This window comes from Telopea speciosissima, chromosome 2 (genome assembly GCF_018873765.1).
Source record: "Telopea speciosissima isolate NSW1024214 ecotype Mountain lineage chromosome 2, Tspe_v1, whole genome shotgun sequence".
Classification (NCBI taxonomy): Eukaryota; Viridiplantae; Streptophyta; class Magnoliopsida; order Proteales; family Proteaceae; genus Telopea; species Telopea speciosissima.
The window spans coordinates 64,402,946-64,424,431 of NC_057917.1; the positions used below are offsets into that span (position 1 = coordinate 64,402,946).

A 21,486-nucleotide genomic window follows, 5' to 3' on the forward strand; every position below is an offset into this window, starting at 1 on the left:
GACACCTTATTTCCTCTTCTGAGCAAACTTCCTCGTAATGATCCAAAGTAAAAAAAGTTTTTCTTGCTTCATTAAACCTCATGAAAGGCTTTCAGCAATGTTTTTAATTATTCTAAGGTTTGTATGACATCCTAATGGACAAGTAAAAGCTGTTCTTTAGGATAGATGCTTGATTAAGAGGTTGCAGTTTTTAGGGGAGGACCAATAGGCGATTTGAAGATTGTTTCAAACCTCCATGGAGGTCAGCACTGAAGGATGTTTTCAGTGACATTTTCACTCACTACAGCGATTCAGTGAGAGACATGTTTATTGTTAGTTTAGAATACTTGGTATTGAAACTTTATTGGAATTGAATTCCCCCATAACTGAACAAACTGTAAAGCATATTGTCCATGGGGGCTCCTCTGGAAGCAAGTTAATCTAGCACAAGCACACTTGGTTATTTACAAACGTTTAATCAATTACCTATGCTTTTTTCTGGACTGGTTTGCAAGAGGATACATGAGTGCTTCATTTGTAGCATACCATGTCTTAGATTATATCATTCTCTAGTTCTTGAGGTTTTTGTTGTTGTTGTTGTTGATAGATAACAGATGATTTTTTTAAAGAGGAGATAGATACTGGATAAAGTAAAACAACAACAGCATAAGGCCAAAGTCTTCTAGCCCATAAATGGGACAGGCCCTAAGATATGGCAAGTGGCAACAACAAGAACAAATGGCCAAAGGCCAAAGCCAAATAAGATGTCTTACACTAAAGGATACAGATCCATGTACAGAGACTGTCTTCCCATTCCTTCCCTAGCCAACTCATCGGCAATTGAATTGGCAGTCCTCATTCTCCAAGAAAATAAAAAATAGCCATTCTCTAAAGGGAAAGGCTTCTCAGTGTTTATGCCTAGTCTGGTTATTGAGGACTGGTCCTCGTAGATATCCATTTATCTGTCAGCGTGAACAGGTTCATGTCGTGACTTAAAATTGCAGATCATTTGTATTTTTAGGTACATTATAACACATCTTGTTCAATGGGTGGCAAGATTAGTCAACCCATTAGGTGGGTTTCTTGTTAAGAACGAGATTGTACATCTGGGACATATAGCCTGGGGGGCCGAGGGTATTCTCCCAGTCCCTCCCCCATTCTTTCCTTTTCATTATACTTTGTAGTAGTGGTTGCAGCCTTGGGGCTTCTTATAGGTTCTTCATTTCTTTCTAATAAATTTTCTTATACAAGTTACTATAAATTAAAATATATCTTTTCTTTATATACCATTATTGTATCTTCTCCCATGTTTAAGTTTATCCTTTACTCCTCCCCCAAGCTCTTTTTATGGGAGTAGAGGGGGCTTAATAAACTTTTTTCAGATGGTTCTATTCCTACTATTGTGCGCATTTTACAACTGATGTGATACCATTCATCAACTGCTTTTATTTTCTTGAATGAGAATTTTATTTGTGTCCATCCCATATAACTTTGAGAGGCCTATTTTAGAAAATAAGGTTATTGCATCTTTCTTTATAGTTATTTGGTTTAACTGTGGCTTGCTGTATCCATTTTCCTGTCTTTTTTATGCTGGTATATAGCTTTGTTTCACTTGCCATTTACATTATTTTCTGACAAGTGTGGGACTTTGATTATCTTAAAAGTTGTTTCTTTTTATCTCTGACCAACCACAGTAGCCTCAAAAGGGTTGAGATGAGAGAAGGCATTTTTGAGTTGTTTTGCATAGTCTTTCTGTTCTCCCCTCAGATGAAGCTGATGTCTAGTGTACTGTTGGCTTGCATACATCTTGTTGGTTATATTTCTTTCTTTTTTTTGGAAAGAAGAATTAATCACCTTCTGCTGTGCATTACGTTTTACCAGAAGGAACCGGAGCTATTGTCCGGCAATGAAGTCTTGTGGACATTCGTAAACTTTGCTGGAGAGGATCATACTAATTTTCAAACGCTTGTGGGTTTCTTGAAAATGCTCAGTGCCTTGGTATGTTAAACATGCTTCAACCCATTTCATATCTTTAGGTATATACTTAAGTTTATGTATTGTATTTTTCTCAGGCTTCCACTCAGGAGGGTGCTTCCAAAGTTTATGAGCTACTGCAGGGTAAAACCTTCCGCTCTGTTGGTTGGAGTACTCTGTTTGATTGTTTGTCGATTTATGAACAGAAGTTCAAACAATCCCTTCAAAGTACTGGAGCTGTATTACCCGAGTTTCAGGAGGGTGACGCAAGAGCACTTGTTGCTTATTTGAACGTTCTTCAAAAGGTTTGAATTACTTTGTTTGTGCAAATTTTATATGATTTGCAACTTTCTTCTGGCTTTATCTAACATTTTAGTTTACAAGGCATTGTTCCAATGGAGTCACATTAGTATGCACCCATAGCCCAATCTATCATCTTTATTTTGTTAGATCTTTCAATTGTTCATTTGGGATGGCATTGATATAACACATTGAAAGGGATGTAGGACTCCTGTTGAAAGAGAATGAAACAGGGAGGTGATGAGAGAAGATTACATGGGATCACAGAATGGAGTTCCTAGGTGTTGCCAATTGACACAGAATGAAACAGGGTAGGTGGATGAGAGAAGATTACATGGGATCACAGAATGGAGTTCCTAGGCATATGTGAAAAAGGTTTTGCTTGTGTGGTTGCTTCTCCTGAATAGGGGAGAAAGTCTTTACTCTTGAGTGAAGGAGTGGGAGAAAGAAAATCTTTCCTCCAATGTTGTGTCATTGGGAGGTTATTAATGGTACTTGGAAGGTTGGAACATTGATTATAGGGAAGGTATTTTCTCCTAATAGCAGTTGGATAATTGGAGCATTGTTTCCTAGGTTAGATTTAGGAGACCTTTTAAAATATTATTTTGTTTTTATCCTACAGTCAGCTGAGTATTTTTCGAATAATTTAGGGAAAAAGAAGTTTTAATGGTTTCAAATAAAGGCAGGTTGGAACCTTTTTGTGGGTCAAGCCATAATAAAGAGTGCATTCAACTATTGTTGATTTATACCATTGGTTTTTGTATAATGTTTCTGATGCAGATTCACCACTGAAATGGGCTTGTTTCTTTAGAAATAAGTCTAGGGTTGGGTTATATGTATGTTGGGCCTTTGATCCCATGGGCTATCTATGTAATAGACCACTTTTATGAGCCTAAAATATGGGTAATTAGGTTGCATACGGGATTAGCTATTTTGATTCCTTAGTTTTGATTTTTATATAATTAGTGGTCATGTGATCACTTAAGTGATCATGTGACTTGTCTAAGTGGTCGTGTGATGTAAGTTGGGCTGGATTAGGATTCTATAAGTCCAACCAGGTTTTGAGTCTATTTCTTTTAGTATTTTAGTTTCTTAGTCAGTTTAAGTTACCTAATAGGTTAAGGATTGGGTTAGGCCTTTCCTTTTTAGAGTAGAAGTCTATTTTTGAGTCTTTTATATAAGGTTGTAAGGGGGCAAAGCCTTGAACACGAATTTTGATTAATGAAAAACTTTTGTTTGCTGCCATTGCTGCTGCCCTGCTCTGTTGAGTGTTGCTCCTTGTGAGTGTGCATCCTTGTGGTTCTATCAAGGTGGAAAGGGACTGGTGGAATCCGGTTGACTCCTTACGCTGTGACGACTGGGAGGATCTTATTCAATTCGAAGGTGGTTCTATTCTTCACATCTGTTCAAGCTGCTGTCAGTGGAATCTCCAGTAAGTTTGACTCCCAATTTCTTCTTCTAACCCTCTAATCCTTTTCCCCAATCGATCCCCTTTATTTTTGGTTTGAATCCCATAAACCCTTACTCCATTAAACCCTAGATCTTGCTGCCCAGCCATACTTAACCATTAGAATTATTTCAAATTCAAACCACAGCCTCTCCTTAACACCCCCTACACTCGATCCTAAACCCTGCTCATAACTCCCACTCTGTCCCTTCCATTCCTCCATTCCATTAAAACCCAAAGCCTGCAACTCAATTCTGTCCAGAATTGCAGAATTTTAAAACCTTCCCAAATCCTATTATTTATGTGCCATAAAAGCACCCTAGACCTGCATATTAAAGCCATATAAGACCCATTCCCAAATTCCCATCCTAAAACCTAGTGCTGTCCATTCGAACCAGCAACCCCTTTTGCTATTGATCCTGTTATCTGGCTCCTAGTAGGTCTCCTACCTATCTAGGACTACATTAGTTTCCTTAGGTTGCTATTTGGTGCATGTCTGGTGTATTCGAGGCTGATTCAAATACCTTGTCTCGGCCTTGGGAAAAGACACATGTTGAAACATTTTATCCAGAATTCTAGATTTCGCTATTGATTCCCCACCCTGTTACCATGTTATGGCAATTTTTGCACCAAAATTGGAATGACAGGTAAAAGGGAGGAATTATCCATCTCAGGTGAGGGGCTTTACTTAGGGAGCAATAAACTAACTAGGAGGAAAATTATTTGGGGTACTCCAAGTATGTTCCCCTGTTGCAGCAGGAAGGGTGGGGGCAATTGCTAGAGATCCATGTTTGACAAGTTGTGCATATGTATCATTCCTAATACGAAGGAATCTTAAGTTTCCATTTTTCCAGTTGATTTGTATGATTAGAATGCATATCTAATCATCGTGATGAAGTTTCTTCCCAAGTTGCTTATATTTCAAAATATATTAAATTCTCAACTACTTGGCATATCAGACTTCTTAGGGGTACTGTGTCTGAGACCTTCTATTTGTGACACACAACTTCATGGAAAAATATACACACTGCTGTTATACACGCTTTCTCACACACTCTCTTCTCCCTTACCATGTGGCCTCCCTCGGTAAATGAATTGTGAAGCACTCCTTCTGTGACCCCATTGGCTTGGCGTGGGATTTGCCAATACAAGCAGGCGGCGTTGCGTGTAGATCCCTTCCCCCCTACTTCATATCAAGTTTCATAGGTTACTACCTGTCTTTTCTTGTTTCATCTTTTTGATTTCTGCTCAATCAAATTGATTGGCTGTGCTTTCTTTACTCTCTATTTTGTTTTGTTTTTTTTTTGGGGGGGGGGGGTTTGGGGTGGGGAGCTATGCATGCGAATTCCTAATATGTGCTCGTTTTTTAATTTCCTAATGGGTTGATGCTTTTAATTTTAATTAATGTAGGTTGTGGAAAATGGGAACCCCATTGAACGGAAGAACTGGTTTCCAGATATTGAACCCTTATTCAAGCTTCTTAGTTATGAGAATGTGCCTCCTTATGTGAAGGTGAAAATTGTCTCTTAATTCTGATTACCTTTTCAGGTTTCTAGTTATGAAGTTTGAACTCCTGAACTGAAGGTTAGAGATTTAATTGGATTTTCCCAGCTTGTTTTCCCTTAATTGTTATCTTACATGTTTCTTAAGGGCGCACTGCGGAATGCCATAGCTGCTTTCATTCAAGTCTCTCCTGGCATGAAGGATACTATTTGGAGTTACCTTGAGCAGTATGATCTACCAGTGGTTGTTGGCCCTTCTGTCTTAAATGGTGCACAGCAAGTGGCTATGCAGGTACACAGTGAGGGCAGTATTGGAATTATTTATGTATATAAAGTTTACTTGATCCTGTAAGTTTATCATATAACGAAATTGTTTACTCATGCAAATTTTCTGTTGTATAGGTTCCCTTGACCATTCATTATTGTCATATTGTGCTCTAAGTGGTTATTTTTCTATTGCTTTTGAGTGTCATAATCAGTATTGGTGGATGCACCAGTTTGTCGGTGGTTTGGGTTTCACTTTCTTGTGATTCAACATTGGGTGAATTACGACACTTTGTTATGTTTGAATATTTTTGTTTGTCTTTCTTGTGGTTCAACATTGGGTGTATCTACAGAGGAAACCAGTATATTGCATGTTATACTGGTTTCCTCTGTAGATACTGTAGCAGCAAAGAGCCCTAAACCAGTCCTTAGATGAGAAGAATCGAAGAAAGGGGAGAGATGATTGAGGGGGAAGAGAATCCCATAGACCACGATAAGATTCAGTGAATTCCTATCGTGGTCAATGGTAATGTATTTATAATAACAGAATCAGATCCCTTATAGAAATCCTACTAAGCATACAACTAATTACAAGTAAAGAAGTATACTAAATAGCTAACAACTCTAACAACTCACTTGACCATACTCTTAACTCTTCTATCAGACACTCCTATTGTGGTTAACAACTAATTAACACATGACCACAGGGTTAGACCCCTGCGGTAGTACATATCTTAACACTCCCCCTCAAGCTGGAGCATAAAAATTACCCATGCCCTGCTTGAAGCAACCCTTCTAGAAAATAGGGCTAAATAGAGGCTTGGTAAACATAGCACCCAACTGATTTGCAGGGGAGAAAAATGGAGTAACAATCAACTTCTTCATAACTGCACTCCTTAGAAAGTGGTAGTCAACTTCAATGTGTTTGGTTCTTTCATGAAATACCAGATTACTGACAATGTAGATAGCAACTTTTTTTTTTGGGGAATAAATATAATACCAAACTCTAGGAGGGGGCAAGGAGAAAGAGCGGGGGGGGGGGAACAAGCTACCCAATCTACGCAAAGGTGGGAGACTGCAAGAGAGACAGATCAAGACCCCAAGATACAACAATATGCCTGTTCCTTGGGGTATCCAAAAAGTGCCTATGCCGAATGAAATTAAGTTTAGAGGACACATCAAAGGAGATGGCTTTCCAAATCAAATCAAAGGATCGGGATTTGGAAGTCCATCTCCTGAGGTTCCTTTCCATCCAGATATGATAAATAGTGGCGTCAAACACAAGCTTCCCAATAGTGTCACAGATAGAGGTCCCTAAGAATGTCATGTCCAGCTAGAGCCATTCTTGCTCAAAGGCAAGGATTTTTCCTGCAATGAGGCCAGATCGAGGATAGGGCTTTTTTCCAGATGGGGGAGGTGAATGGGAAAGCAAAGAAAAGGTGGGTAAGGTCTTTGTGGCCATTCCAACAAAGGGTGCAAGAGGGGGAGACAAGGATATTGTGGTGGATAAGGAAGGCTTGGGTGGAGAGGCAAAGTCTAAGGGTTCTCTAGACTGTGAAGCTATGGCGAGGGATATGGCCCTTGAACCAAACTAAATTGTGCTAGGGGACATTGGGACTAGGGTCTCGAACAAAATTTTAGGTTGAGCTGGAGCTAAAGAGGCTGTTGGGGGAGGGGAGCCAAATAACCTTATCCGCATGAAAGGGGGGGGGGGAAGGATGAAGGGGAGGGAGGGACGGCCAGATTTGGGAGAAGATAGAGGGATGAGAGAGGAGGGGGGTCCAGGAGCCAAGAGAAAAATGGGAGGAGAGTGGGTTGGCTTTTGGAAGACCAGAAGAATAAATTGATCTGGGACCAAAGAAGTTGTAAAGAACCCCTAAAGGATGCCAAGGATCAAGCCAAAGAGAGGTAGAGGAGCCATCAACAATAGAGGTTGATAAACCTCGGAGGGCGAGGGGCCGGAGGAGGAGAATCTTGCGCCAAATCCAAGAGGAGTCAGAGGGAATAGAGGCAGACCAGATGGAGTCTGTCTTGAGGAGGTGGGAATAAACCCAATTGACCCAGATGGAATCTTGGCGGGAGGAGATTTTTCAAATAAGCTTGAGGATGCCCACAGTATTATAGTCGCGAATGCGACGAATGCTAAGACCTCCCTCAGATTTGGGGAGACAAATGGACTTCCAACTAATTGGGTGGAGGAATTTAGAGGTGTCATTCCATTTCCAGAGGAAAGCACAGAAGAGGTGCTCCATAGCCTTGATGGTGGCTTTAGGGATACTGAAGATACCACACCAATGGATATAGGAACTTGGAGGACCGAACGAATGCACTCAAGTCTGCCAGCACATGATAGGAGTTTACCTTTCCAGAGCTGAAGACGCTTACAGATGTTATCCAGCATGGGAGCGCAGTGGTGGCTGGTCAGTCTGGCGGGAATGAGAGGGAGGCCGAGATATTTAACAGGAAGAGAACCAATAGAGAAGCCAGTCAGGCGCAGGAGGGTCTCTTTGTCTGACTCGGGGATGCCAGAAAGAGGAGGCCCGAGAGAGACTCAAAGAGGCGGAGGGAATCCATGATGGCAGAGATAGAGGAGGGGGAGGCCTTTGAGAAAATCATCAAGTCATCTGCAAAGGCCAGATGGGTAAGATTGATATGCTTGCACTTGGGGATAGGGGAGATGAGATGGAGGTCAGTTTTTTATTGGAGGCTCCTAGAGAGGACCTCCAAAGCCAGGGAGAAAAGAAAGGGGGAGAGAGGGCAGCCTTGGTGAATGCCGACTTTAGAGTGAAAAAAGTTAGCGGGGGAGCCATTGACAAGAACAGAGGAGGGGGAGGAGATACAAGCATAAATTCAACAAACAAAAGCGGAGGGGAAGCCCATTTGGGAGAGCACATCGCAAATGAAATCCCAACGGAAGGAGTCAAAAGCTTTGTGAAGGTAAATTTTCATAAGGGCCGCAGGAGAGTGAGATTTGCGATCTCGAAGCCTCGAACAATCTCAAAGCAAAGGATGATGTTGTCCGTAACAAGGTTTAATATTTCGCGATATCTCGGTATCTCGGGCCTACCGAGATATCCGAGATACCCGAAATATCACAAAATATGACCGAAATATTGCATTTTTTCTGCAATATTTCGAGGGTCCATCTCGGGGGGTATTTGGCCATATCTAGGCCTGAAACTTCATGGACAGCCTTATTTAAGCTTAATAAACACATTTAAACCATAAAATTGTAAAAATGTGAATTTAAATTGGTGTTTTGGGCTTGCACCCTTGATTGACATACGGTCGCCGACCCTAATGTATAAATTGTTAAATACACATAGATTAGGCAGTTAATATTTAATAATAATATTTAACTTCATCACATATCAAGTTAAAGCCAAAACACATTGATGAGTACCATGATTCTCATAAACTCCATAATATTCAATAACTCGCTTAAAGCCTTAAAGGCAATACACTAAGTGTCAAAGTTAGAAAGTCACAAGACTCGCAACTCGCAAGTCACAACTCACAAGTTCATAGATCAATGAAATCACAACTGAAGTTACAAATTACAAGTGCTAAACTGCTAATAGTAGTTGTTGTGCCTCCCTGGATCAATCCCACTCATGCCTCGCTGGAGTCGACGTCTATTGCTCTCTGTTTGAAGGACATATGTGGACCACGGTATAGAATCGGAGAAGAAACGAGTGTAGTCATCCACAAGTGTCAGGTAAATGGAATCATCAACATACTTTAGGTAACCTATCCTAGGATATAAACTAGGGTTACCAATCGATCCAGTCCGTGAAGAAGATGATCCATTGTGATATGATGTTGGCGCCGGCGCAAGAGGCGATGGCATTGGCTGCATGTGTGGCTGGTGAGGTTGGTAGCTAGGTCCGCTAGGGTATGCAAAGATGTTATCTACAAAAGATGATCCAGTATGTCCCTGGGACTGGGACTGGTAGTCATAGTCCCCTACCCCACTAAATTGCCCATATGATGATGATCCATATCCATATCCACCGTAAGGTTGTGATGCACCATAATCCGATGCCAATGGAGTGGTATGTGCGTCAAAAGATGGGGCACGCTAATGTGCAGTCGGTCCTCCCTCCCTATCACCCATATTCAAACCACCAACAGAGCTAGATAGGTTATCAATGCCCATGTGATCAGGTTGCAACTGTGTTTGTCAACCCCTACGCTTCCTGTTGTATGTATGTAGGGGGCCTCTTGAGGGTGGGGGTGCGGGGGCACGTGCTCCGTGGTCCGTATGTTGTGTGGCATGATCAAATTGTGTCTCTCCAGTGAATCGGAGTGGCTCTACAGGTGCCGTATCCTGGGCCTCCTAGCCTACCACATAACGCTCTCGCATGCCGTCAAATTCTTCACCAGCATCACCACCACCAGCATCACCACCACCAACATCACCACCACCAGCATCATTACCATCTAAGTCATATTACCCCTAATTATTTCCTATTTTAGTTGTAGGAAAATGAATTTTTAAAACCAGAAAAAAAATAAAAGAAATACATATGGGAAAAAAATTTCGACACCGTGAGGCTGTAGATCGGCCTCCAGTGTCTAACATATATTAATATCATCAACATCCAACAACATTTATACAAAGTATTTTAAAAAAAAATAGTTTTAGAGAAATAGAATTTACCTTAAATAATGAAACTAGGCTTGGATGATGAGCTTAGATGACCCTCCGACGTCTTCCCGGCGACAAGGAGCTTCAACAATGCTTGGATGAGGCTTGGAAGGGAGGAAGAAGAGCAAAAAATGAGGAAGAAGAGAGAAAATTAGAGTTTCAGCAGCTCTCGGTCGAAATATCGACCAAGAGCTGCGAAATATGGTATAAAATGGCTCCTAGTGTCACACTATTTGTAACTTTTTCAATATCTCGCGATATGTCGTGAGATCCACGATATTTCGTCGATATCTCACGATATATCGACGAAATATTGTATTTTTTGGTTTCGGATTGGTTTCGCATCTCGGACATGTCGAGATATACGAAATTTGACGATATATCGGCGAAATTTCGCGAGATTTTATACCATGGTCCGTAATGCTTCTGCCTGAGATAAAGGCAGATTGATTGGGGCTGACAAGAGAGGGAATGACTGCCTGGATTCTATTGGGAAGGATCTTGGCAATGAATTTGTAAAGAAGATTATAGAGGGAGATAGGTCTGAAATCAGACAGAGAGGTAGCTCCATTTTTTTAGGGATGAGGCATATGAATGTCTGATTGACCTGAGCTAGTTGGCTGCGTTTGAAGAAGAAGCTACGAATGACTTTGTAGAGATCTCCTTTAATTGAATCCCAACAGCTAAGAAAAAAGCCCATGCTGAAACCATAAGGGCAAGGGGCTTTGTTGGATTTGTGGGAGAGACTTGCCTTAGAGATTTCCTCATTAGAGGGAATGGCAAGGGGGGAATCAGCTAAGAGAGGATAGATAAACTTATCAATAGGGCTAGAGGGGAGGGGGGAGGAGGGAGAGGGGGGGATTGAAGAGAGAAGAGAAAAAGGAAATGGTTTCCGACTTGATTTCTGGGACATAGGAGAGAGGAGTCCCATCAGGAGCATGCAGCAAGGTGGTGGAATTGGAGTTCTTCCTAGCTTTTAAGGAACGGTGAAAGTAGGCAGAATTGGAGTCTCCGAGATCCAACCACTTAATACGGGATTTTTGGCGCAAAAACTTTCCTCGAGGGAAGAGAGAGAGGAGAGTTCCTCAAAGAGCCGTTTCTCCTCAACGGCAAGATCAGAGTTGAGAGAGTCCGACTGGAGCCTGGATTGGACGGGGAAAAGATTAGACCGACAGGAAGAAAGGCGGGAGGGGATGTTGCCAAAAGTGGATAGATTCCAACTTTTAAGGGTAAACTTGGTGTGGCGGAACTTCCTAGCTAGGGCTATGAGAGGGAGGGAGGGGGAGGAGACTGGGATACACCAAGCTTGCAGGATGGTGGGGAGGTAGAGAGGATGGGAGGTCTACTTTTGAAAGGTTTGGGACCAAAGGAGGAATAGGGCTGAATAAGGATGTGGCAAGGGCAGTGGTCGGACAGACCTTATAGAAGGAAAGTGGCATGGGAATGGGGGAAGGAGAAGAGCCAAGATTCATTGGTTCTTGCAAGCAATGCGATCAGGCCCCACTTGGCGATTGTGCCAAGTGAGGGGGGAACCTGACGATCTAAGATCCTCAATCCCAAGATCCTCAATTCAGTTGTTGACGGAATTAACAGAAGAAGGAGCAATGGGTCTTCCCTCAATTTTCTCCGATTGGGACCTCACAACATTGAAGTCACCCCCCATTCCCCAAGGGAGGGAATCCATCCCAGACTTAAGGAGAGAGAGATCAGTCCAAAGGGACACGCAATCGGCAGCCAAGTTGCAAGTATAAATCATAGAAATGAAGAAGGAAATGGGGGAGTTCGGAATGGAGAAACGGAGATGAAGAAGTTTGGAAGAGGAGTGGGAGATGGTAATGTGAATTTTAGAGGGTTCCTAAAGGATCCAAATACGACCATTGGGGGAGTGGTTGTAGTTGGAAAGAAGAGACCAGGAGGGGGCTATGGAGGCAGCAATGCGGGCCGCGTTCTCTTGGAGAACCCGAGTTTCAAGAAGAGTACAGAAAGAGGAGCGGGTGGACTTAAAGAGGGACCTAATATCTTGATGCTTAGCCAAGGAGTTAAGACCCCTGACATTCCAAATAAAACCGGTCGACATGGGAAACTAGAGGGAGAGGGGTAAAGATTTCCTAGGGTGTACTCTTGTACCGTCTACGAGAGTAGGCAATGATCGGGTTGTAACAAATGGCCGACGAGGGGGAAGAGTCAAAATCGAACCAGGGAGGAAGGGATGGAACACAACAGATAAGGTTGGACGACCAAGAGGGGGGAGGGAGGGGGAGGGGGCACAAAAGATTCTAAGGGGAGAACGGGGGGTATCCAAGAGGGAAGGGATAAGAGGGTCGGAAATGGATCAGGTCAGGGTAGGAGTGGGTGAGAGTGTGGGTTGGGGTAGTGTTTTTGGTAAAGATGGGTTGGGGGTTGGAAAAGGGGGAGGTTATAGGTGAAGAAGGATTGGAGTAGGGTTGGGGGGTAAGGGCTTGGTTAAGGCGAGGGTGGGTCTGAGGGATGGGCCAGGCGTTGGAAGAGGAGTTTTGAAAATAGGGGGATGGGAGAGGGGACTCATGAGCTAAGGGGGAGGGCCCAAAGGAGGGTTGAATGGGATGGGGCTTAGTGTGTAAGGTAGGCCATGTGGCGGGGGGCGAAGGGAAAGCTAACAAGGGTTGATTAGGAAGAAGGGGGGTAAAATGGGAAAGGAAGAGGATAAAAGGGGTTGGGGGGGAGAAGAAGCTGAAAAAGGTAAAGGGGGATCAAACCTTCGTGCAGGGGATGGAGACTTAGCATGGGAATGGCATCTGGAGGCCAACCTCACCTGGGCGTTTACTGTGACATCGACTGGAGAAGCTAGTAGACTGAGCATCCTGTAAGTCAACATATCAGGGAATGGGGAAGGAAAATCGGGTCTTCCAGGCTCAAAGCAAGCTTCAACAGGCATCTGCAAGAACAACAGCTGTGCCCTATCAGAGGAATCAGGCATATCTGTGCTATCTCCAAAAGGATCATCAGACATAGCAGTATTGCCTCCAATAGGATCTTTGTGGCTCAAAAAGTGAAGCTCAGACGTCAGGGAAGTTGACAGAGAACAAGCTAGAGCAGCAGGGGCTAGGGGATCCTTGGGAGTAGAGATCGAGGTGTCCATCGTGCAAGGAGGGCTTGAGGCGAGACGATCTCCACGGCAACGACTGTGTTGGCGGTGGCGATTAAGGTGACGAAGAGCAGTGGATCTTCCTCGTCTTGGGGATCTGGAGGGGCCAGAAATAATCGAAGAAGATCTGAAGCGAGGATCCACGGTGCGAGACTCCTTTTTGGTAGCAGACCGAAGAGCAGGAGCATCGTGAGGCGGTGGGGCTTGAATTTGCGAAGGAGGAGCAAGAGTTGTTGAGAAGCTCTGAGCGCAACAGAGGATAAGGGAGCAGAGGCTACGAAATCCTTCGAGTGCTGACCGAAGGTTTTGCAATGGGTGCAGTGAGGGGGAATCCACTCATATTGGACAGGTTGCACAAAGCTGAATCCATCTTCCTCCATGATGGTAATGAAAGAGGGAGGAGGTCCATCAGTAGAAACATCAACACATACGAGCGTAAGAGAGACGATCCATCTTGAGAGTACGAGTGTTGGTGTGCAGCGGGAAACCGATACCCGAGCCTAAGCGACTGAGGCATTCTTGTGTCCAATATTGCAGAGGCAGACCAGGGAGGGTGATCAACAAGGGAATAGTGTTGAGGTCGACCTTGTGGAGCAGGAGGTGGGGGCTCCATTGGCGGAGGAAAATTGGTTTGGAACCAACCATCTAGGGAGCACCATTAAGAGCATGGGATGTAGTCTCATCCAAGAAAAATCTAAAAATGAACAACTCGTTATCAAGTAGAAAAGTGTCTAGTGAACCAAAAGATTTCTATTGCTTGGAGAGGGAGGCTTTGACGATGTTGAAAGAGGGTCTTGGACCAAGGAAATGGCCCACCAAGCAAGATTGTGATTTGGAGATTTCAGGTGAGAGGAGGGAGTTGGGGCAGAGGGTGAAGGGTAGACCATTATCAGTGGATGGTTTGACGTAGTGGAGGACGGTGCCGGTGGAGGAGGAAGGAGATGGTTGAGAAAAGAGGGAGGACCACGGTTTAGGTCCAGTGGGGGTGGGGAGGGTGGTGGTGGAGAGGGGGGTATGGGTGGAGAAAGTGGCGATGGAAAAGGAGGAGGATGATGGATTGATGGTGGTGGAGGTGGGGGGGAGGGTGTAGCGGAGGTGGTTGGAGCTATGGAGGTCATCGGAGGTAAGGGAGGAGGCGGAGGTGGAGGGGGAGGATTCATTTCACCGGAGATTGATCCACTCTCGGGTTCTTGCATATTCTCGAAAGATAGCAACTTGATTATCACAGAACATCTTAATGGGTTTTGCAACCAGAAATCCCAACTCCTGAATTAGTGATTTCTACCACATAAACTCGGCTGCAGTATGAGCCATAGCCCTATTCTCGGCTTTAACATTGGATCTAGTCACAGTCGTTTGCTTCTTGCTCCTCCATGTGACAAGTTTGCCGCCAATAAACGTATAGTAGCCTATGGTTGACCTCCTATCACCATCAAAACTTGCCTAGTCTGCATCAGAATACCCGACCAGATGAACATGTTGGTGAGGTCGGTAAATAGGCCCCTTACCTGGGGTCCCCTTGAGATACCTTCAGATCTGACATGCTGCTGATATCGTGCAGGCCCAACTATTGGGTACCAAAGGAGGTTCAAGTCTGGCCCTTACTTTGGGGCTATCGACCCGGTTGATATCTGCCCAGGTTAGCCATCGATTCTACCAAGATACACCACCAACCTGAAGATCTATATCCCTGATTTAGATAGATATCGAGTCAGCCGACTCAGCCCAAGGGGAATCAAATTCTGGCCAGTCTGTCATATCAACCTGCTGAATTGTAGGGGGGGTTAATCTCCAGATTTTGAAGGGAATATTGTCCAACATGTCAAGCCGATATTCTCCCTATATTATAGGGATTAAAGAGATAATTTCAGAATCAAATTCTGCCCAAAGAATAGCCATTGTACAGCCTGTCAAGCAGAAAATATTCTCCAGATTTTGGAGGGCCCCATGGGCAATACGTGGAAAAGAGTATAGAAGAATAAAGAGCGTCCCAGTGCACGAAGCTCCCGCTACTGCAGGGTCTGGGATGGGCAAATGTACGCAGCCTTAGTGCCTTACCCTCTGCTTCGCAGGGATGGCTGTTTCCAAGTTTTGAACCCGCAACCAGCAGGTTGCAATAGTGCAACTTAACCATTGCCGCAAGGCTCGCCCACTAGAAGAGTATAGAAGAATATTCTCCAGAATTTGGTGAGCCCCATGGCCTTTGCGTGGAGAGAAAATTAGGGGAATATCGCAGCTTGCAATCACCCCTATAATTTAGGGAATTATGGGTCTTGCGTGGGATTTTATTATTTTAAAATTAGTTTCTATTTTATAGGTTTTATTAATTAGTTTCTTACTTAGATTAGGATTGGTTGCTTTATTATGAATACATGTATGTGGCTGAGCAGAAGAGGCCATGGATTGAAGAAAAAGAGTTATGGTTGAAGCTGTGAGACACGTCAACGGTGAGAGAGCTTGGCTGAGAGAGCTGATCCTATCCCCCCCTTCTATATCCCTTTTTTCTTCTTTTCTTATCCTTTTGTGTTCTCCTTCATATGTAAACAGGAAAATAGTAATAAAAAAAGAGTTTCATATATTTAAGTTTGTTCCTTTTGTTGTATTGATCCTACTGCAACCGATCTCCCTCTGGTTTCCCTGGTTCGAGGTCAACTTTACATTAGCTGCCTCCCAGTGAGTTTCCTTAGGTGACTCTATAAACTAACTAATAAATCCAACAGCAAAAGATATTTCCGGTCTAGTAACCGTAAGATAAATGAGTTTCTCAACTAAACTTCTATATTGGTGCTTGTCATCAAATTCCTTACCATCACTTGTCCCAAACTTCTAGTGTGGATCCATAGGAGTATCGGTTGGTTTAACGGCAAGCATGCTAGTTTCAGACAAGGGATCTAATACATATTTCCTCTGTGATAGGGTAATACCTTTCTTACTTCGCAAGACATATTTCCTCTGTGATTGGGTAATATCTTTCTTACTTCGTAAGACTTCAATACCAATGAAAGTACCTGAGAGCACCCAAGTCTTTCATTTGAAATTGCTAATGTGGATAAGATTTTACCTCTGTAATACTAGATACATCTACATTAGATATGACAATGTCATTAACATACACAACCAAGACAACTACTTTAGAATCCTGATGCCGAGCAAATACAGAATTATCTGAATAACATTGTGAAAATCCACACTCAGTAACAATCTTGCCGAACCAGGCACTAGGTGACTGTTTTAAACCATAGATTGCCTTGTGTAACTTACAAAATTTGCTTAAAGTACCCCCCTGAGCAACATATCTTGAAGGTTGCTCCATCTATACCTCCTCATGTAGATCACCATATAAGAATGCATTCTTAATATCCAACTAATATAAAGGCCAATTCAAAATTCGCAACTAAGGAAATAAGTACACAGACTGAATTAAGCCGAGCAACTGGTGAGAAAGTCTTAAAACAATCCATAGGTCTGAGTATAATCCTCTACCACTAATCGGGCCTTAAGCCATTCAATTGAGCCATCTGGATTGTACTTAATGGTGTACACCCAACGAACTGTACAAGATCCTTACCTGGACGCAAATCGACCAGGTTACATTTCTGATGGGAAATCTAGACATCCATTTCCGTTCCCATAGCCACTTTCTACCCAGGATGAGATAAAGCCTCATGATGATTCTTTGGAATGGAGTTAGTAGATAATCCGAATGCAAAGCTTATGTAAAGGAGATGAGAGGTCAGATATAGAAACAAAATGTACTATAGGATAAGCAGTCATGGATTTCTGAGTGCAAGATTGATTACCTTTACAAAGGGAAACTGGTAAGTCGTCAGGTGACGAGGAGGAGGTTGGAACTTCAGCTGGGGGGTCAGACCATGTGGAGGGCTGTGGAGCTGGAAGAACAGAAGAATGTTGTAGAGTCTTCTTACGACGCTGATACACTTGCAATGGTGGAGACGATGTAAACTTCAAAAGGCACTAGGGTAGGAATTGGATGTATGTGGGAACATTTATGTCAAGAGAAGAGCTCGGTGCAGGTGGTGTAAAACATGCAGTATTTTAAAAAAATGTAATATGGGCACTGACATACTGGGAGAGGATCATAACATTTGTACCTTTTCTGATTTCTAGACTAACCAAGAAAAGCACACTTTGTAGACCTAGGTTACAACTTATCTACCTAAGGTTGCAACTTATGAAAATAGCATACACAACCAAACACTCAGGCCTGCAAAGAAAATAATGGAGGAGGATTTTTGAGAAGCGGTTATTTATTCATTTGATAGGGCTGGGCATTTTGGAAATAAAACAGAAAAAGGGAACGGTTACCTAGTACATAAGAGGGCATTCTGTTGATCAAATAACAGGCGGTGAAAACTACATCATACCAAAAATGTGGGGAACATGCATATGAATCAGTAGAGACTCGGCAATCTCCAATAAGTTTCTGTTTTTTCGTTTAGCTACCCCATTTTTGTAAGGTATATATGAACAGCTTGTTTGATGGATCAGACCATGAGTAGAACAAAATGTAGATATCTCACGCTGAGTGTATTCAAGGGCATTATCAGAACGGAAATTTTTAACAGAAGCATCTAATTGAATCTTAATTTCCTTAGACAAATCTTTAAAAACAGACAGAAATTCAGAATGATCTTTTAACAAATATATCATTTTCAAATGGAATGATTGTGTACAAAGGTAACAAAGGAAGAAACACATAATATATTCTTGACACGACCCGGACACCAAATATCAAAATGTACTAAGGTCCAATAAAGTTGGACTTCTAGACATACTACGAGAGGAAAAGTACGACCGGTGATGCTTCCCGAGTTCACACGCTTCACACTCGAGGCTAGACACAGATTTTCAACTCGGGACCTTATGCTGAAGTTTAGATAAGGAGAGCTGCCCCAACCGAAAGTGTGCCACTTGAGTGGAGAAAGACTTCCACGTGTAGTCGTAGCAGCAGTAAGAGGGTCCAATGCAATTCATATTGTAGAGTCCAGCCTGCTCAAGTCCGCCTCCAATCGTCGTCCTTATCTGAAGGTCCTGAAAAACATATTAAGATGGATAGAAGGTGACAGAATAGTTAGGTAATTTAGTAAGTTGACTAGCAGATAAAAGACTTTAGGGTAATTGTGGGACATGAAGTACAAAGGACAAAGTCATGGATGAGGTTGCTGAAACCGTACCATGATCAGTCACATGAGTTCAGGACCCATTAGCAAGAATTACAGGTGAATACTGCTGAACTTTTGACAAGAAAATAAGACTGACTTACCAGTCATATGCGTAGAAGCAAGGGAATCAATAATCCAAGAAATAGAGGAGGTGGTAGTAAGAAGGGCTGATGTACCTGTGTAGGCCAGAGTGGCTGCGGAACAAGGCAGAGCGGTGAATGACTGAAGATTTTGGAGAAGTTTAAGGAGATGATTGTAGTTGTTGCAACTTGCAAGACAGGACCTGATGAAGAAGTTTTGGATGAAGGTGCAGTAATGGTGTCCCCAGATTAGTGTGACCATTAAACACAACAGTCTGAGCTAATGGTGGAGCCCACTCTGGTCTGCCAAATTTTGCCCAGCATGTCTCAATTGTATGGTTGGGCTTGCCACAAAAGGAACACTGTGTGGAGGGGCGATCAATCTGCTGTCCATCTGTACCGTGACCACCGAAACCACAACCACGACCCCCCCGTGAGCCACACCCTCTCCCAGAAAAGGGAGAACCGCCTTCACAGCTAGTAATAAAAGCAGAACCCTCCTTAGGAGAGGAGTGACAATACGCTGAAGATGAGTGAAGGTCTCATTGAGTGAAGGCACCTTCTCCCTGGCAAGCAACTGGCTTTTAACCGACTGATAATTTGAATTTAATCCGGCCGTAAACTTTGCAACATGAAATTCCACCCACTGAATTTTCAATTATTCCAGATTAGTAGTGAGTGGCTGATGCATATTAAGCTCCTTTGTCAAACCCAAGGCACTGAAATACTTGTTCAAAGACCTGTCACCCTGCTTGAAGTTAAAAATTTTGTCATATAACTCATAGACACGGGAGATATTCTTCTATTGGGAGAAGCTTTGTTTCTAGTCCTCCCAAACTCCTTTTTGCAGTGGTGTGAAACATGACATTGGCGGCAATAGTGACATCCATACTGTTTTAAAACCATTTGAGAAGGGTGTAATTCTCACGCATCCCCTCGTAGGGTTTGACATCAGAAGGTTCTTTGGATGTATTTCAGCTTCCCTTTAGCATTAATTTAAACCTTAACCGCCAAAGCCTATAACAGGTAATTAGAAACTCCATTGAGTTTGATAGTAGTAATTTGGAGTTCTGGACATTAACTATTGTCCGAAGTAGATTTGCGGTCAGCCATACACAGATGGAGTACTGATGGGTCTCCAAGCCTGGAGATATGTAGTATAGCAGCAGGGTATATAAATCCCAAAAAAGAATACTGATCTGAATACAACTGAATAAACAACGACACACAAAAGCAATTTTGAGCCTGATAAAACTAAGAAATTTGGAACCTGGGTGTTAGATGGACACCAAACTATGGTTGAATGACCTATTATATGAGGGCAACAATGCCCAAAAAAAATTCAGATGGATCTGCTGGATAGATCCAAAGTAATTGCAATAATCGATTCTAGGAGAAAACTCCCCAAAACAGAGTAGCGGACCGGCTGGAAGAGAAAACTGATGACAGAAAAATAGGAGCTCCAACAAGTCCCAAACCATGGTCAAGTCTGCCTACGAAGAGGGCCAATACTGCTCGTCAGATCCTAACCAAATCCATAACTTGATGCTGGAACAAAACAATATACAGAAAACAGAGTATCACATAGCTTGATGGAGATTTCTGATGACAGAAAATCAGATTACCAGATCAGGCTCAGACCTTGAATCTAGTTTAAGTGGTAACTGGATGTAACTGGTAACTGGATGAAGCAGATCCTGAAATCTGAGAGAAAACTGCTGGCTTGATGCAAAGTATTTGAGACTCAAAGAAATTCCAGAATATAGTACCACCAGCCTTGATATTCATAAAATTTCCTGTAGATCAATAACTCCATGAAAGAAACCAGATTCAGGTAGTAGATGCAAGGAGACCCTAGTTTATCTTTATATCACAACAACTGGGCCCTTAGATAGTATATATGGAAGCATAGGTTGCTGCAACCACAAAAATAATCCTTGAAGAGACTCTCAAACTAGAATGAATGTGAAAAACTGATTGTAGGTTGCTCTGATACCATGTAGCAACAAAGAACCCTACAACCAGTCCTTAGATGAGAAGAAGAGAAGAAAGGAGAGAGACAATTGGAGAGGAAGAGAATCCCACAGACCACGGTAGGACTCTTGGAATTTTATCGTGGTCAACGGCAATGTATTTGTAATAACAGAAGTAGATCCAATATAGGAATCCTACTATGTATACAATCATAGAACTAAAACTCGCGAGATCTCGTTTTTTCCTAGGGTCGAGACGAGATGGCATACGAAACAAAAAAGTGCAACAACTTGAGCGAGATCTCGACGAGATGTTGAGAATCTCGACCCAAACTCCTTTATATGAGTGCCAGATCTCGAGATCTCGGTGGGAAGTCTATGTATACAGACACCTATCTTTGCAAACCTTGGTATACAAACACTTATTTATGCCTTCATTTACTTAAGATAATATTCCTAAATAAGCAAATACCCTCTATTTGAATCCAATAAAAATAATTAAAAAATCAAATTCCAAAAGGAACAAAAAGTCAACCCCCCAGTTCAAGAACAAAAACTGGATTTTCGTCGGTAGGTGCAATTTTCAACTTTCTAATGTTGAGGTTTTTCTCAAATCTAAAAATTCCATAAATCTTAATATGGTATAACATTGCTAAAAACCAAAAGTGAGGTAAAATATTCATTTGTTTTGACGTCCAAAAAAATATTTTCATTCAGAGCGATTTTGATAGAATTCAGGCACACTAAATTAAGTTTGACCGGTACATAACTCCTTCAACATAAATCAGATTTAAGCAATCTTGGACTTGTTGAAAATCCAGTTTTTGTTCTTGAACTGGGGGGGTTGCACTTTTTTCCTTTTGGAATTTTATTTTTTAATTATTTTTATTGGATTCAAATAGGGGGTATTTGCTTATTATGAATAATATCTTAAGTAAATGAAATACAAAAATTTGATAGTGCCATTGTGTTTAAATGGCTAAAATAGGCTGAGTACTAAGTTTCAGAC

At 42.4% G+C, this 21,486-nt stretch overlaps 1 protein-coding gene across 4 annotated transcripts in view; it reads left to right on the forward strand.

Annotated features, from left to right (window-relative positions):
• Positions 1 to 21,486, forward strand: part of LOC122649970 (nuclear pore complex protein NUP205) — a 124,214-nt gene that overhangs the window by 34,643 nt on the left and 68,085 nt on the right. For all 4 annotated transcript variants that reach the window (XM_043843239.1, XM_043843237.1, XM_043843238.1 and 1 more), the window contains exons 12-15: positions 1,861 to 1,977; positions 2,052 to 2,258; positions 5,111 to 5,212; positions 5,351 to 5,494. In XM_043843239.1, coding sequence (XP_043699174.1) covers positions 1,861 to 1,977; positions 2,052 to 2,258; positions 5,111 to 5,212; positions 5,351 to 5,494 — 570 coding nt within the window. The remainder of the gene's footprint in view (positions 1 to 1,860; positions 1,978 to 2,051; positions 2,259 to 5,110; positions 5,213 to 5,350; positions 5,495 to 21,486) is intronic.